We start from the raw sequence: 18818 nt of genomic DNA on the forward strand, positions 1-18818 counted from the left end.
ACAGGTACCCCCAGCACTGGGGAAAGTGAGTGCCCAAGCTTACATCTTAAACACTAGTTCAGGGCTTTGGATTTTGAGAGACATACAGCCTCACATTGTAAGTGATCCTTACTTCAATGAAAACATATAATCGAGTCCTGTTGAAATCCACTCTTTACAATGGGAGTTTACTGCTAATGCTAGCTAGGTGAATGATTCATGTGCTACCTATTATAAATATTAATTCTTCAATGGGTAGCAGTATGATTCAGAAAATGTTACATAGGGATATTTTTCAAGCTATTCCATTAACTCATTAACTGGGATGCAACTTAAGTTGGAAGCTTGTTTGGTTGACGTATGGAAGGTACCCCTTTAACAAATATCTATGAGTAACCATGTGATGAGCATCAAGTTCTTGACAGAGAATTGAAATCTTAGCCTGATGCGGCCAAAAAGCAATACAGTTTCAGTTAGTTCCATACAGTTAGTTTCACACAGACTGAATGAAACTAACCAAAGGCTTTATGTTAGACAATGAGTCTCTTCTGAAATAATGATAGCTTTTGTGAGGGCATAAGCAGCAAAAAGTTAAGAAAGAGTTACTTATGGCCATAGAATCACATTAATTTGTCTATTTAATGTGACTTTTAGATTCAAGAACAATTCCAATACGATGTTCTAGAAAAGACATTCTTTTTTCAGAAAGACTTTTAAAAGGAAGGAATAATTAGTTACTAATAATAACCATCATTTAAAATAAGCAGTGGCATGTAATGTGTAGAACCTGGACTTTTGGCGAGAAAGTGACATAAGAGTAGAACGGAGCACTTTTGAACCAGCAGAAACGTATTTATTTTATCTCTTAGTTCATGAATGCCGGTTTTATTCAATCATTTACTATAAAACTAAAACTATTTTTAAAAAATTAAGTGATTTTTCATTGTCACTGTTAAAAAGAAATGTGTGCTATGCCAAATATAATTCAAATGCATGACCATTTTATATTTTCATGCAATTCCTTCATTTATGCTAGAAAACAACAAAAGTAAAAATGCAACGAGAAAAGTATCAAAACTATTTATGCAGATTTAGTTGATCTCTTTGAGCTTGACTATATGGCAACATATGTTGGCCAGTTTTTATATGAAATCTATGCTAAGTGTATGAATTAAACAGAGACAACATAAGATTAGACACTAGCTTCAGAAAATAAAATTTTGATAATACAGCAGCCTGTTTAGTAAGAATAAAAGCAGTCTCTTGGAGCATGGGATTTGTATATGTGATTAAGAAATAGACAAGGAAACATAATAGAGATAGAAAACTAAAAAAATGATAATTTAAATCTTTAACAGTGAATATGAGCAAAGATCAGAATAGGAACCTATTTATTATCATATCTATATCCTATAACTGAAAAAATTTCCTAAAAAGGAAAACACAAAAAGGCTTGGAAGATTTTCTTGGATAATGCAAAACACCCTGAGAGTTCTCTCTTTACCTCTTAGTTCCCCCACATTAAAACTTCAAAAGACAGTGACTCTGGAGCTTGAGGGAGATTGATATTTAAACCAGAAGGTGTATCTATAAATCCCCATTGGATATCCAAACAGTTATAAAAGAAGAAAAATAAAATTTCATTTATCAAGGGTTGAATAGTTAAGGTGTCACTAAGAGACCAACTTACATTAATAAGTTCAACCTCCCAGATTTTTTTCAACAGGTCCATCGATGTGTAGCCATTGATTAGAAAGGCTTTGGTGTAGTCGCCCAGCTCAATGGAATCCAGCCACTCAGCTACAGAGGTGGGATGGTAGCCATCATGTCCAATGGGTCTCATCTGTAATGAAGAAAATTACACTAGGATTAAACTGTATACTTTGTGTCCCAACAACAGAATGCAGATTTCCCCTTGAAAATTTATTTGACATGAAGAACAGATCTTTCTGGAGATGGAAATAAGGAAAAAGAAAACACTTTCTGATGTATTTTCATAATTCTAAATCATTAATAATTTTCATGCTGAATTAGTTTTCAAAATATACCCAGAAATTTCCAATTTAGCTGCTAGATTAACTCTATATTTGGAAGAGCTAAACATGTCAAACTTCTGTCATAGACATTATTGGCATTCTGTTGGGTGGAATTAAAAATGATGTCAGTTGAATGGTATTAAATTCGACACGAAGGCACCAGGAAGTGCACTTTCAACATGTAGATGATAATTCTCATATGCACAGCATCAAAGCATGTGAAAATACTGCATGACTTAAACATTCAAAGGGAATTCGTGCTTATGCAAGACATGTATTGGAGGTAGTGCAAACATGCTGGAGAAACATACTGCTGCGGTGAACCAGTAAAGGAGAGGAGGCCTTTGGGTATTTTAAGACCATGTGTTCTGCATCGACTCTACAGTATGTTAGACATGAATAGAGAACTTGCTGGCAGACAGGCATCTATTTTTTGTCAGCTATATACAGATTTTTAAAAAATACTTTAGGAGAACAAAGAAATGTGACAGCAACATAATGTTTCTGAGTTTAAATTGGAGTGTGAAAGTAATTTAAGCAAGAGGAACTTCTGGGTTTAAAATTTTGTATGGATTATTCTGGTCCTTTAGCTTTTATTTGAAATTGTAGCTGAATTTGTGGTTCTTGGTTTTCGAAGTGACTCACTTCTAAAACTTGGGCTGCTTTGCATGCTACGACGTATATCTAATACTTCAGTTATTAAGGGGAGCTGGCACCTCATCAACCTAATGGGGGCCTTCGGTAAAATTCATGATGGAAACAGCAATGCTGGGCAAAATGCAACATAGATTTTCCTCTTCCTCCGATTCAAAGAGATAAATATTAATGGAAATCTATATGATTCTGATTTGCGAGCAGAGAAAAGATTAGTCTGGGCATCAGGGATTCAGATTTTAATCTTAAACAGGGTAAGCTTTCTGTCACTGTGCACGGTTCTCATTTTTGAGATTCTCCCTACTCCCTCATTTTAAAGTTACTTTTTCTTTTTTCCTGTTATTCCGCTCCCCATTCTAGTTTCCATTTCAAAGTTTAAATGTTCTCTGTTTTATTTTATTTTATTTTATTTTTTGAGATGGAGTCTTGCTCTGTTGCCCAGGCTGGAGTGCAGTGGTGTGACCTCAGCTCACTGCAACCTCCGCCTCCTGGGTTCAAGCAATTCTTATGCCTCAACCTCCTTAGTAGCTGGAACTACAGGTGAGTGTCACCATGCCTGGCTAATTTTTGTATTTGTCTCTACTAAGAGACAGAATTTCACCGTGTTGGCCAGGCTGGTCTTGAACTCCCGACCTCAAGTGATTCACCTGCCTTGGCTTCCTCCCAAAGTGCTGCGATTATAGGCCTGAGCCACTGCTCCCGGTCTAAATGTTCCCTATTTTAAAGTTAGAGTGCAACTTATTATTTACATTAGAGTCTGAACTTGGTCAGACTTTTGTACTTCACTTTTACATTGACTGACCCATTTCAGCTGCTCATAAAATGTTTGTTCATGTAACACTTAACTCTGTGTTTATTATGTGGTAGCTACAAATGTAAATGACAACTCAGCATTTGCAGAATGCAAGTTAGTGGCATTCACAAATACCCGGATGTTATGTATGTATAAAATTGGAGGCTAGGACCCAAAAGGGAGGCTCATAGGTATTTGGTACCTTCATATTCTATAGAGAATTACAAAAATATTGGGGCTGAGTACATTCTCCAGGCTTTGTTAAAAGGTGGTTGAAATAATTCTGTTAACCTAAATCATCACTCTGGCCCCAGGAATCTCCCTGAGTGCCCCAGTGACATGAAATAAGAAAGAAAGAGAAAAAAGGGAAGAAAGTGAGAAACACTAAGGTTGAAGTTAACTGCTTAGTAGGGAGGTCTTGCCATTAGCCCATCCATAAAGCTGACCACCCCAGGAACAGATACTGGGGACAAGCCTAGGGAGGCTTGATGACTGGATTTGGGTCAAAGTCAGTTGTCTCATACCAAAGAACTGTGCAATGGGGTTCCCACAGGTTACCTCCAAGCACTTACACAACACTCTTCTGATGAAGCAATTAGAGGCCATCTGACACACAGAGGGTGTTGATGGTCAGTGTTAGCCAAAGAATCAGGGAACCCACAATAGGACTGCAGAGAAAATATAGGTAAGTATAAAGACGTTTGATTGTCCCTTCAATCCCCCTTTCTTGTCCCAATGCCCTAAAATTTAGAATCGAAAGAGAGAAGTGCCAGTCCTTTGGGGGAAGTCTAAACTTGGGGGAGGGGGAAGGTGGTGAAGAAAATAAAACTGGAGGTTTCAAATAAATTGGAACTGAGTCTTCAACATTCTACGTGGTTGGAAAGTTATTGGATATGTCTGAGATGATATTTATAAATAGTAAAGGGAGGGTCAGTTGAGTTTGGTTGAATAATTGGGAAATAAAAAAATAAAACAACAACCATCACATCAGGATTGCACTGAATGCAGGCTGCTCAGTGGTCTGATTACTCCTGTAAGGCAAGTTCTCCCAGACCAGTCTTAAAGAGGTGAGAGGAAGGGAAATATCTGGTGGGAGGATGAAAGACAAGGGCAGGGTAGAGAGCACAACTGAAGAGACCTTGGAAATGGGTATGCTGAGGTGTGCAGGGCAGTATTCATCCACCCACTCATTGAATACATATTTAATCAATACCTATTCTGATGAATGTTGTGGAAATAGCAGATAACAAAACAGTCATAGTCTCTCCCTCATGGAGATTATAACTCTTAATTAAAATATGTGAACAGATGACCAATAAATTACGAAGGTTCTGCATACCTGAAGAGAGGAAACCATTAGAGCCAAATGCAGTTACAAAATTAACTTGACACATATTTAATGATATGCAGAATAGTTACTGTGCTGCACAATAATTTCTTCCAAAGCAATGATCCCATCTGTTCCTTTATTTCCGTTCCTACTGCCATTACCCTGTTTAGGTTCTCGTTAGTGCTTACAAAAACTAATGCAATAGCCTTCTACATCGTCTCCCACCTTTGGTCCAGCTTGTATCTTGCTACTACATTAGTCTTCCTAAAAGCCAGACCCTTAAATGTACCCTTGTATAAAAACCTGTAGTGCTTCCTTCTCAAGAAAAGTCCAAATGTCCTATTCCAGCATTCAAGGCCAATTGAGATCAGCCTAATCTCCCACTCCTCTGCTATTGTGTACCCAATAAATGTAACTAGACATGTGTATGTCTCAACAGTACATTAAATAGCTAGGCATTCCCTGAAAATGACCTGGATATGACACAGTCATATCTTTGCTAATATAACTTCCCATGCTTGTAATGCTTTTGCTCCTACTTCTGGAGGGATTTCTTCAGGACTGGCTTCTCTTCATGAGCTCTGAGATGCAAATTTCTAACCATTTGTAGGACATCTCACATAAATGTCCTATAGGTGTCACCAACATAAGTCAAAAACAAATTTAACTCCTTTGGTTCAAAAACAGGTTCTCTTCCTCTTTTTTTTTTTCCATTTCAGTTAATGGGCAGCTATTACTCCACTGCCCAAGCAGAAGCTTGGGACTTATCTTACTTTCCTCTTTCTGTTTACTACCATATCTAATTAGGCCAACAGGGTCTGTCAATTTGATTTCCAAGATGACTCTCAACTCACCTCTCTTCTTCCAAAATCGACTTTGGAATATGACATTCCCAGCGGTGCTACGTATTTGTTGGGTGATCTTTGGCAAGTTACTCTTGGAGCCTGTTTCCTCTTTTTTAGAATAAGCATAATAATATCTACTCCAAGTGTTGTTGTGAAGATTATATGAAATAGGGAGTACAAACTGCCTAGCACATTGATTTGAATATAATCGTTATTCAATAATAACTCTCAGTTCTCTTTTCTCCCCATTGCCCTAAATTGGACCCATGCCTATTTTGAAATTGCATAATATTCTGCCATTGGCTGCTAGTCTTTTCAGCTTTCAATCAAGGCTCTCCTCTCTCATCCCTTCCTACTTCCCCTATTTCCTTCCTTCTTTATCTTGTTTTAGAAGACGTTTGCATCTGCTAACATCTTTACCCCTCTCCCCTTCAGCTGACAGCTATTTTTTTTAGAAACACATCTAATGAGGTCACTCAAGTCGATTGAACTGTTTATTCCAATTCTTCGTTCTCTTACTGTATTAGAATTATGCCCCTGTGCCCTGTGCCAAGGGATCAACATTACATTTCACTGTGGCTGGAGTTACTTCCCAGTCTCATCAATGCTGGCCAATAGAATGCGTGAAGTGTCAGTGCGGTGGTTAGAGATGAGGTATCTGTGCTCCTGTGTTCTACTAATCTTTCAGCGTTCACATGCTCTCTCATAAGAATAGCAAGTGCTGAGGAGTTGCATAACTCCTGGTTCTAGGAGAAAGATGAAGGCTTGTGGAGCAAACCTAAATTTAACCCAAAGCTTGGAATCTACCCTAGCTCGATGGGGCTCAGGAAAGTCCAGCTGAAGTTAGCTGAAGCACAGCAGACCTGTGAGTAAGAAAAAAATATTTTTTGTCGTTGTTGCTGTGAACTACTGAAATTTTGATTACAGGGAAAAACTGAATAGAGTCACTCCTTGTTTAAAAACCCTTGGTGTTTATCCATTATGCCTGTGGAATATAACTGAGACCTTTTAATTTATGAATCTATTGGCAAATGCATCTTCATGAGTCTGAGAAAGATTAGGGATGCTGAGTAAGCAAACATCAGTATCCTTCCTGAGCTACCTCATTGTCATGCAGAAACTCTACATGCTGCATCTTTTTTTTTTTTTTTTTTTTTTTTTTTTAAGACAGAGTCTCACTCTGTCACCCAGGCACCCAGGCTGGAATGCAGTGGTTCTATCTTGGCTCACTGCAGCCTCCGCCTCCTAGGTTCAAGCAATCCTCCCACCTCAGCCTCCCTAGTAGCTGGGACCACAGGTGTGCACCACTACACCTGGCCAATTTTCTTTTGTATTTTTAGTTGAGATCAGGGTTTCGCTGTGTTGCCCAGGCTGGTCTCAAACTCCTGAGCTCAAGCAATCTGCCCACCTCAACCTCCCAAAGTGTTGGGATTATAGGCACAAGCCACAGCCCCTGCCCTATATGCTGCATCTTTATTAACCCTAAACTAAACTAATTATTTGTTGTATGAGTTTGATTTTGGGGGCATAATCCACTGTATATGTAATATACCTCCACACCTTTGCTCGTGCCATTCCCTCTGCTAGGAATAGAGTTTCTACTTCTTCTCCTAATGAAATTCTATCTATCCTTAAAAGGTCCTGTTTAAACATTACCTCCTGTGTGAATCTTTCTCTAATGTTACCATTATTCTCCCCCAAAATAATATCTTTTGCTAGATTTCTGTAGTATTTTCCATAGAGTTCTATTATAGTATTATTAAAGTCTGCTTTCAATAACAGAGAGGCAAGTATCTGTCTTCTTCATTGGACTGCCTACCCCTTGGTGAATAAATGAGGTGTTAATCATTTTTGAAGTCCCTAAAGCATCCAGCAGAGCATCTCACACATGGCAGGCATATGCTAAATGTTTTGTTAAATTAAGTAACTTAATGAATACCTGAAGACAAAATGACAAATTCATTTCAGTGGCTTGGTATCCATTTGTGGGAGAGATTTGTAGTTTGTACTCCACATGACAAAAACTAAGGTTATCTTTTTCTGCCTAACAATAACATTCATAACTATTTAAAACCTCCATATATCAAGAACCAATTCCAGATAGGATATTGTGTTACAGAATGCAATGGACTTTGTTTCCATAGCACAGCAGACTTGATTCTATTAGCCGTGTAGCCATGGACAAGTCACTTTACCTCTCTAAGCTTCAGTGGTGTCAGCTCTAAAATGAAGGTGTTGGACCAAGGACCTCAAAGCTGCTTTATAATTCCTAAATTTTACAATTCCTTGATTTGTAAATTAATTTTAAATTAGTATCCTATTTACCCAGGAAAGAAAAAATAAGCCCAAAGACAAAACTAAAATTCATATATATGTATATGATAGGACATGTAGACTAAAGGTCAGATGGCATTCACATTTCTTTCATGTATCTTCAGCAGCACCCACAGGGAGCACCGCAACTGCACTCTCAAATTAGCAATGATGAAACTCTTTTTCTAGCGGGAACATCTGGCAAGACAGGGCTAGAAAGTGACAGCTCCATGGGCCTGCCAGGCCAGCAGTGCTGCTAAGCATGAACAGAAGTCAGGCTCACTCTATAATCTGAGAGGCAGAGTGGTGAGCAGGCTGCAGGCTTTCATCACAGAGGCTCGCAACAAGGCAATTTGATTCAATTAGTTGAATTCCAAAGTCTGAAAAAACCTAAGCTGAGACAGAAATTCGAGATAGCAGTGAAGCTTTAGTCTTGGGAAAATTGAGATATATTAACATATATTTTACCAAACACCTTCCTTGTTCTTGTTCCACCCAAATGGCCTTCCTCCAGTTTTTTAGAGAATACTTGGCCTCAGAAAGAGTAGTATGCTGTTAACATGATAGGTGGACCAGCAGGCAGGGAAACCACAGGACAGTGCTCTGTGGAGTTCTGGGGTTGCAGAGCGGTCAGCTACGGGGCAGCTGAACAACCCGTGCTCTGAGACTGCTTGATCGACTTCAACCAGAGTAACTCTGATTTTATGTGTTTTATACAAGTAAGAGGAAGAAAAGTTTTCTTGGCTTTAAAAAGAAATGTTTGAAAACCACGAATCTAGAAGACTTTTGTAAGATTACGTGACCTCTATGGTTTTATTTTCTCTTAACTTTTTAGCTTTATTTGAAATATTATAGATCTGTTATATATATGTGGAGTTATATATATATATACACACACACACACGAACACACACATATATACACATCATACACACACACACATACACACACGTACACACACACACACACATACACACACACACACACAGACAGCCTGTCATTCCGGCATTCTTTCTCTTTGCCTGAAGCCAGCTTTTTCTGTGCAGATAAGGATAATACCTTATGAGATGATGGAGCTACAAGATGGAAGGTACAGCAGGAGGAAACCAATAAAAACAGGTAAAAAAAATAGAGAGAGAAAGGTGATATACATTATAATAGCTTTGGGAACATTATTATGTTTGTATGTTGAATACAAACATAACTAAAAATAAGGCAGTTTCATGTAGAACATTTAAATGAAGGCTGTACTTCCATTTGACATTCCATTGTAATATCTCTTGTTTTGTGGGGCCATAAATGTTCACATCTGTTAATCATTGAAGAAGCTTCATTTCCTTTAACTGTGTTTGTTGGCATTTCTCTGTCAATCACAGCATCATCCCTTTGTAACAACTATGCAAGAAGTAAGAGGGGAAAAATGCAGGGAAACCCCAAGTTTGTAGCTTGGATATCTGGGCAAATGGTGGTGTTACCAGCTAAAAGAGAAAAGAAAATAGACTGGGATGACATGAGTAATTTTGAGACATGAGAAATTTAGGATGCTATGCAATGGCACTTTAAATTTGAGAAGTCTGGGGAGACACACGGCCTTGGGCATCATCAAAATCAGGTGAAACTGTTGGCAAATCCAGTTATTAGCGTCTGACCTTGAGTAAATTACTCATACTTCCTAAGCATCAATTTTCTGATGAGTAATGTGAAAGATTAAAAGAATATCTATCGCTGAGGGTTGCCATATGTATTCAATGAAATCACACAAGGAGAATTTAGCACAATACTTGGCACACAGAAGCATTCAATAAATCTTTGTTATTTTTATCGTGAGAGCTGGAATCATGCACAGGTAAGACTGCAGAGGTGACTTTGTAGTGAGAGAAGAGAAGTGGCCTGAGAATGAACCAACACTTTCAATGAATAAGGAAAAGATAAGAATAATATTCGGGAGACCAAAGAAGGAATTGTCAAGACAAGAAGAGAAATGGGGGAAATAAGAGTGTCAAGGAGAGTATGATCAGCAGTGAGGGGATGCTGCAGAGAAGTCTAATAAAATGACGAAGGAGAAGGGTTTGTGGGATCACAAATAAGTAATCAGAAATAGGTCACCAGACATCTTACTGAGAAGAACACAGAAGCTGAGCTGCCCTAGGTTGGGGTGTGAGGTAGAGATGAGGAAGTGGTAAGTGTAATCTATATCATTCTTTTGGGGAGTTTGTACGGGAAGAAAAGGGGGAGATGAGATTTTAGAAAGCACAAAGGAAAACACACAGAAAGGAGTAAGAAATGAGGACTCAGAGTTGAGGAGGGTCAGAGTCATAAAACAGTAAGTTCTAGGGTGCAGTGGAGATTGCAGGGGAGGGCTTGCCTTTTGCTTTGACACTTTGCCTGCCTTTCTTGAAATTACAGCTCTGACAAGGATAGCTGGAGCTAACTTCAGGGCGAATACTCTTTGTGTTAAAACAGTGAGAGTGTCTGGAAGCTACATGGTTTAGACTAGGTGAGAGCTGGATGCCTGTATGTGAAGTACATGTGACCTTCTAGTGAAAGTCCTCACGTGGGCAAGGGCTGTTGCCCGTGTCGCCTCCACTCCTCAGATACAAACACAGCAACCTATCATTTGCATAGACCCACCCGTACCAATATCCCTGATGTGCCAGGCTCAGCTACTTAAACTTGCCTAGGAAGCTGTCATGGACCGTAGCTTCTCTTTTCCCACCTGGATGTACTTTGTACACTCAGACTTCCTGCCTGATATGGCTTTTGTAATACAGATAGCTGATATCATCAGGTACTTCCCTCTATTCTGGCTCCTTGTTCTAGACACTTCTGCTCTGTCCTGCTGCTGCCCAAGTCTTGGACAAACAGCAGTCCTGAAAATAAACCAGGACAAACAGTGCTAGCAGAGAGTGTGCTGCCAAGTCCAAATGCAGGTCTATCAAGTAGTGTGAGGATCAAATCTCCTGCAGGCTGTGAGACCTGGACTTAGACATCACTGTGTTGTTTCATCAGTGGCTCTTAAAAGGCTGACTGAACATAAAAGAGAAAGGCTGATCTACTGACCACGGGGCCCCAGAATAAAGTCTGCCCATCACCATCCAAGTGCTATCTATGGCAGTGCAACTTTGCTGGGAGAGATGTCTCCAAAATGCTGAGCACTGTTAATGATAAGAACATCACTTAACAATGATGTGGGACTTTAAAGAGCCTCAAGTGATTTCACACATGTCACCTCAGCTGTAAAGTGTTTTAGGTGATCTTTAGGAAGATGCCCTTTAAGGAGTCTGAGAGCCTGGGTATCCCATATAATTATATTCCTTACGTGGGAATGGAAAGGATTAATATACTGTGACTGTTGTTGGAAAGCAAGAAGTGATAAACCCTCTGTGTTGTGCATCTGTAGCAAGGGAGGTATACATGTACAAATAAGTCTACTACTTGCAGCTCCTTTGTTTGCAATTAGACTCTGTTATGGATACAGTTTCTATAAAAGAATAAAGAGAAACATAAACCTTCAGAAGTAAGAGAATTGTGTCTGATGTCACTATGGACTCACAGCTGCAGAAAGTGGTAACCCCTCTATTATTTTTCCTACCACAAACTGAGCCTCACTAATTTGGGGTTCCTCGAGTGTTCAGATATTGAAGACTCCCAGCTATAGGCACAGGGCAGAAGTAGTGAAGAAGTAGTATCTGGATGTTACTTGATACTACATTTTTGGGAAATAAAGGGAAAGGAAAGTGCTTTGGACTAGACACTATCTCTTAATTGTCTAGGATTTCTATTTCATGAATAAAAGAAATGAATTAAGGTCTAGCCCAGAGAGGGCCTGAGGTATCCCCAATTTTGACAAGTCTTAGATCATGGAGTAAAATAGAAGTGAAGCAATGGACAGCAATGAAGGACTAGATTAAAAACAGTTTTCAAGACACATAGGTGATCAACTTCCAACAGCCCAGAATAGCCTAGAAGTACTAGACTGGTCCAGTCTCTAGTCATCAGGGATAGGAGGCACCCTATCTGGACAGAGGCACTGGGAAGACTCAAGTTAAAGGAGTTAAGTTGCCAACATAGCCAAGTTCTATAAAGCATCCTTGGGAAAAAAGGACAACCACTACAGCAACAACTACAAAACAATCTCTCTGTCTTATTTCAAGCAGTGTGTGTGAGCTACTAGTCAGGCACTGGTCTTTTTAGCTTCCTCTGTGCCCAGGGAGATTAACTCTATCTGTAGCAGCAGTTGAGAAATGCTATCTGCCATGTAGGATCTGTGTGGGATGCAGATGAAAAGACCAGTAGAGCCGTAACACAGTAGACATATAACATAGTCCTTGATGTTAAATTACTTTATTGAATGGTTTTATTGTACCTCTCCCTGAAGTTTTGGGTAAAAGAAGTGTTTCTAAAAATTTAATAAAAGGAAATGTTTTTGCCATCTTTTCATTTCTAAAATTCTTGTTGAGGTAATGTTGACCCTAGAGCCCTTTGTTAACCATCGCTATTTGTTTTGATATATTTCCTTGTGGCAAAGCTTTTTTATGAAGCAAGAGTTCAGATTAAAGATGAACAGAGGATTTACTGCAACTAGAATAAGGCGCTGAACAATGTTCACTAGCATTCACAAGCTCTATCAGTGATGTGAACTATGTTTAGAAAAAAGACAGGGGGTCTCTTTTTTTTCCTCTGCCAGTACATGTTTTCTGATATTCATGCAGCTATTTGGTGGTTATATAGTACACTGCTTTGCTCTTCAAACAGAAACTTGAAATGCTACTATTAATCAGGAATATCATTTGCATATTTTTAGTCTCAACTAAAATAATTTCCCCAAACTTGAGTCTTCAGAAGGTAATGAATGCCCTGAGTGTCAATTCTATTTATTTGATATTTAAAAACCATGTCCTTTCTCAGAGCCTCCAGGCACATGCATAATAACATCATCCACAGAAGTACTTCAAACAGATAAATGTACCACACAACCAGAGTTAGCAGTGTACAAATGAATAACTTATGTTCTACCTGGGGAGAGTAGTACAAAACATATCATTCACATGGTGGTCAAACATGAGTATATTCACATTCACTTAGGGAGTTACAAAAATGAGGACCTACCGTCCATTCCATCCATCCATCCACCCATCCATCCATCCATCCATCCCATCCATCCATCCCATCCATCCATCCATCCATCCATCCATCCATCCATCCATCCCATCCATCCATCCATCCATCCACCCACCCATCCATCCATCCATCCATCCATCCCATCCATCCATCCATCCCATCCATCCATCCCATCCATCCATCCATCCCATCCATCCATCCATCCATCCATCCATCCATCCCATCCATCCATCCATCCATCCATCCATCCATCCCATCCATCCATCCATCCATCCATCCCATCCATCCATCCATCCACTCATTTACTCAACAAATACTAACAGTATGTTTGCTATATTCTAAGCACTCTTCTGAATGTGTCAGTGAACAAAACATATGAAGGTGCTAGTCCTTGTGGAGTTCATCTTATAAGTGGGGAAGACAGATAATAATTAGTAAGCATAATAAATAAAGTATATAGTCTGTTAGAAGGTGATAAGTGCTGTGAAAAAAGAGAAAGTATAGTGCAGGGGGTATTGGTAGTACTGGAGTGTATGTATGGTGTGGCAGGTGCAGTATTAAATAGCGTGGTTAGGGGAAGTTTCATTCAGAAGAGATTTGGATAAAGATTTAAAGATAATGGATTGGCTGGGCGCAGTGACTCACACCTGTAATCCCAAAGCTGTGGGAGGCTGAGGAGGGTGGACTGCCTGAGTTCAGGAGTTTGAGACCAGTCTGGGCAACATGGTGAAACCCCATCTCTACTAAAATATAAAAAACCAGCCAGGCATGGTGGTATGTGCCTGTAATCCCAGCTACTCAGGACGTTGAGGCAAGAGAATTGCTTGAACCCAGGAGGTGGAGGGTGCAGTGCGTTGAGATTGTGCCACTGCACTCCAACCTGGGCGACAAAGCAAAATTCTGTCTCAAAAAATAAAAAAATGAAAAATAAAGACGGTGGACTGGCTGTGTTGAGGGTGAAGATTTCAAGTAGAGGGAACAACTAGAGCAAAGGCCCTCAGGAAGGAGGGTCCAGTGTATGTTCAAAAAATGACAAGGAGACCAATGGCGTTGGAGCAGTATGTGGGCACAGAGAAGAGAGGGAACCAGAGACCAGATAAGTGAGGGCTCATAAGATGTGGCAAGGATTGGCTTTCAATCTGAGGGAAATGGGGAGTCAGTGTATGCATTTGAGTAGACTTGGGACATGACCTGGCTTACATTTCAGCAAAATCACTTTGACTGCTATGTTGAGTAAAGCTAATAGGGAGGTCTTTTCAGAGGCTGTGACAGTAATCCAGAAGGAAGGGGCTAGTGGCTTGGACAAAGTACTAAAGTAAAGGCAGCAAGAAGTAGTCAGATTCTGGGTATCTTGATGGTAGACCAGCATAATTTCCTGAAACACAAAATAAAATCATCCTTGTTCTAAAACATGGATCAGGAATCTGTCAGTTTGATGGTTGCAGCTGTGTGGCATGGGTCTCAGCTTGAAGAGTACTGTATTTGTCCATCGTGTGTGGGAATGTATGGGTCACTGGCAGGGACAGGCTTGTAGCAGTCTGTGCTCAATGAGGATTCCAGGGGCCTGGAAAGACTCTGGTCAGAGATTCAAGGAATAATAGATGAGTATCAGAGAGAATGGGTGATTCTGAATGAATTTAAAATCTGGCACTCTGACTGTGCCCTGGCCAGTCTCCTATGGACCATCCCTTAAGATGAAGAGGTTTCAACTAAATAGCTGTATCACGAAACATTTTTGGGACATTGAGAACAAAAGGAGTCGGCAGAACTGGCACCAGCAACTTTGTCAGCAAGAAGAGATGGTGCCATATTGCAGAGATTGGTGCTCTCAACACTGGACACCAGCAGTTAGCAATGATGGCCACGTTGGCAAGCTTCAGTGGCATTGGCAGAACATTCAGTTGGCATTGGCTAAGGTGTCCTTGATGGGAAGACAATGGGTATCATAGCCAGAGACACAGACATCAGTACCCTTGACACATTGGGCACCTGCAGCTTTGAAGCAGCCCTTGGCATTCATTAGTGGCAGATTTGGCACCTTCAGTGAGTATGAACAGGACTGAGATCACTTTTGGTAGATCCTGGCGGCACTGTCTCAAGCCTTGGTGACAGAAGACATTACCATAATAGGCTAGAGCAAGAGAGGCAGAAAAGGGCAGATGCCTCGTGGTCAGTGGTAGTCTAGTTAACAGTGCACATGTGACAGGAGACACTTTGAATGAATCATTAGGAGGAATTTCAGTAAGGCCTAGAATATGCAGAGAAGTGTTGCTCTATGATTGTTGCTGTTATCCTATTTTGAAGCCCTGGTTGGAGTTCCTGAAAACCCCTTTTATATTTATAGTTAAGGGATAATCTAAGAACTATTCCACTACCATTGGAGTGAGAACAGCAGTCACAACAAAAAATAGCTTGATCCTTAGGAAAATGTTTCCAGCCTCATAGTCTGGTGTAGTGTGTGTGTGTGTGTGTGTGTGTGTGTGTGTGTATGTGTGTGTGTATGTGTGTTTGTCAGTCCAGAATTTCTAATTATCTCAGACAATGGAGTGACTAAGAATGTTCAGCTCTATTTACGGGAATCCCCAGTAGAGTCACTCTTATGATTGTTTTAGTAGTTATTATTTATTTAATTCAACAAGAATTTTTAGGCACTACAGTGCATCATATATATAACATCATCCCAGATATTGTATATCTAGGACAATATATATAACATCATCCTAGATATTATATAAATGCCAAAGGGAATAAAGTTCCTACCTTCCAGGAATATATAATTTCCTTGGGTATACATTTGAAATACATACAAATAAAGTTCTGTGTCACTTAACCACAGGGATACATCAGAATGCATCCTTAGGTGATTTTGTCATTGTGTGAACATCATATAGTGTACTTACGCAAATCTAGATATCACCTGCTACCCACCTAGGGTATTGCTCCTAGTCTATAAACTTTTCCAGCATATTACTCTACTGAAAACTGTAGGCAATTTAACATAAATCACTAGGTGATGGAAAATTTTCAGCTCCATTATAATCTTATGGGACCGCTTATATATGTGGTCCATTATTGACCCAAATGTTGTTATATGGCATATGACTGTATACAAAGATAAATGCCAGTTTTTGTAAGTTCTAGAAAAGAAAAAATGCTAGAGTGGATTGGAGACATTTGGGGGAGTTTCTTTTACAGTTTCTCTTGGGGTTAATATATGGGGAAGGAAGTGATTGTATGTGTGTTTGTGTGTACATGTTTGTTGTGGGGGGATGGAAGTGGGGGGCAGAGAGAGAAAGAGAGAGAGAAAGGGAGGATGAATATGGACATCCATTTCTCCTTATTGTCCCTAGTCCTAGTCCTAGCAGGCACAGGCGGCACCCTCTGTCTGAAGTGACTCCTTCAATGTCCTAGTTGGCTAAAAACACCTATTCATTCTTTGAGATTCAGTTCAAGCATCATCCACCTGTCCAAAAAGCCTTCCCTGATGCCCATGCATTTAGCTCTTCTCTCCTCTTGTAGCATTTTCCACATAGTATTCTAGTTTTTGACATATCTATCTCTATCTAAAATGCACGCAGAACTCCTTGAGGCAGGGACCAAGTCTTCTCCACGTTTCCATTTCCATCTCTGGACTTAGCATAGAGCTGAAATGAATGGACAGTCTGATTGAAGGGATGAACAATGAGCAATTTGCTAGTCAGTGTCTGTGCATGGCCGTGTGGGTGTTTGCAGACGTTATGCCTCTGGAGTTGCTCTAGCTTCCTTTCATCTACCTCTGAGTCTGCTGGGTCTCGGGACACAAGGTAATTGTTACTTTATGTCTATATCACGTGGCACTAGGAAAAGCGATCTAGCTGAAGTGCATGATAATGTAATTGAGTCCCAGAGGTGACAGGCAGGGAAATGGATCTCTCTACATTTACTGAAATAATCTCTTGTACATCTGTGGGGAAAATTTCACATTCAAAACTTTCTTATAATACATTTACCTCTTAGTATTTAGAAAATTGCAAATACAATCCTTTGCCACCAAGCAGTAGCTTCCAAATAAAGAAGGGGTTGAGGGTTAAAACTAATATAATGCATTGAAGGAAAAGCTTTTAACCTGTCAGGACTCTGTGATTCATAAATTATAACCTTATAAATGATTTACAGTGTATCCATTTAGCACTTATACCTTCATGAATTTCAGGTACGACAAGTAAAGCTAAAATGTATTTCCTCTTGAAGACATGAAAGAGGAATCTGGCAGTTTCTTGGGTACTCATTTCCTTTGATAAGGGCAGTAGTTATCCATTAACTTTAAAAAAAGAAAAAGCTGAATGTCTACTTACTAAAATAGAAAGCCATAGACTTGTGTGAGATAGTAAAAATGGCCAGTCATTTTTTCCCCAAGATGAGCATATTGATGGGTGATTCCACAGAGCACAGAGATGGGGTACTCCAGTAATAGGAAGCAGAGGAAAGCAGTTAAGGGCATAGACTCTGGAGCCAGGCTGACCAGTTTCAATTCTGACTCTGACACTTACTAGTGGTGTGACCTTAGGCAAGTTACTTAACTTCTTTGAGCTTTAATCTCTTCACCTGCAAAATAGGGATTTAATTTTGAGATTTAAATGTGTTAATTTCGAGTGAATCTGAAGTACTTAGAATAGTGCCTGGCACATAGGCAATCTTCTATTTAAGTGATTGCTATTAACGTAGATGTTTGGCCCAGAATGTCTTTCTGGCATGCTGAGGAACATCTTGGAGAATGTGTATTCTTTAGGTAGAGCATTCACTATGGGTCCACAGAAGACCAACCATCAGGCTAGAATCCAAAGCCAAAGGATAGGTGTAAGGACTACTGGTTTGAAGTTGAAAATCCCATTGATTACCACCCCTCCTCACCCCACACACAAATAACGATAAAGAAATACCACATAATGAAACAGTGCTTAGCTTAGGGAAGAAAGAATAGTAACTATGTCACTAGTTTAGCTTGCTCCATTGAAGCTCACTAGAGGTATTTGTTTGGGTTTGAAATATTTGTCTCATTACAGCTTGAAGGACAAAGTGATGAATGAAATTTATAGCTGGATTGATGGCCCTAGCTGTATTTCAGCTGTAATAACCAGAGGATGGTTATTACGAATGAGAAAAAAAATAGCATCTCTGCCTGTTAGCTAAACATATGCTTTGGATCACTTTTTGCTTGGAGTGTCATGAGTTATCACAAACTTCCACAACAAAGAAGTTTTCTTTTTTAACTTTATTTATGTATTATTTTTTCTCAGATACAGGGTCTCATTCTGCTGTCCAGACTGGAGTGCGGCGGTGGGATCATAGCTCTCTGCTCTCTAACTGCTGAGCTTAAGCAATCCTCCTGAGTAGCTAGGACTATAGGTTTATGCCACCATGCCTGGCTAATTTTTAATTTTTTTTTTGAGAGACAGGGTCTCACTATGTTGCCCGGACTTGTCTGGAAGTCCTTCCCTCACGCGATCCTCCTGCCTTGGCCTCCCAAAGTGCTAGGATTACAGGCATAAGCCAACATGCCCAGCCACAACAGAGAAGTTTTAAAGGTACATAGGAATGGCTTTTTGATCCATCTGTCTCCTTCTCCAGGAACCTACTCCTGATTCCCTGAACAGAAGATACCTTCCCTTTCACTTAACATACAAAACTTGTATTTGTACTGCTATCATAGCTTGTTTCACGTTCTGACTTGTATTATATTAAGATCACTTGCATATTGGTCTGATTTC

At 39.7% G+C, this 18818-nt stretch overlaps 1 protein-coding gene across 13 annotated transcripts in view; it reads right to left on the reverse strand.

Moving 5' to 3' along the window:
- ANKS1B (ankyrin repeat and sterile alpha motif domain containing 1B) overlaps nt 1-18818 on the reverse strand; it is a 1279773-nt gene that overhangs the window by 320286 nt on the left and 940669 nt on the right. For all 13 annotated transcript variants that reach the window (XM_037987423.2, XM_008004353.3, XM_037987370.2 and 10 more), the window contains one exon: nt 1670-1822. In XM_037987423.2, coding sequence (XP_037843351.1) covers nt 1670-1822 — 153 coding nt within the window. The remainder of the gene's footprint in view (nt 1-1669; nt 1823-18818) is intronic.

The sequence above is a fragment of the Chlorocebus sabaeus genome, chromosome 11 (genome assembly GCF_047675955.1).
Source record: "Chlorocebus sabaeus isolate Y175 chromosome 11, mChlSab1.0.hap1, whole genome shotgun sequence".
Taxonomy (NCBI): Eukaryota; Metazoa; Chordata; class Mammalia; order Primates; family Cercopithecidae; genus Chlorocebus; species Chlorocebus sabaeus.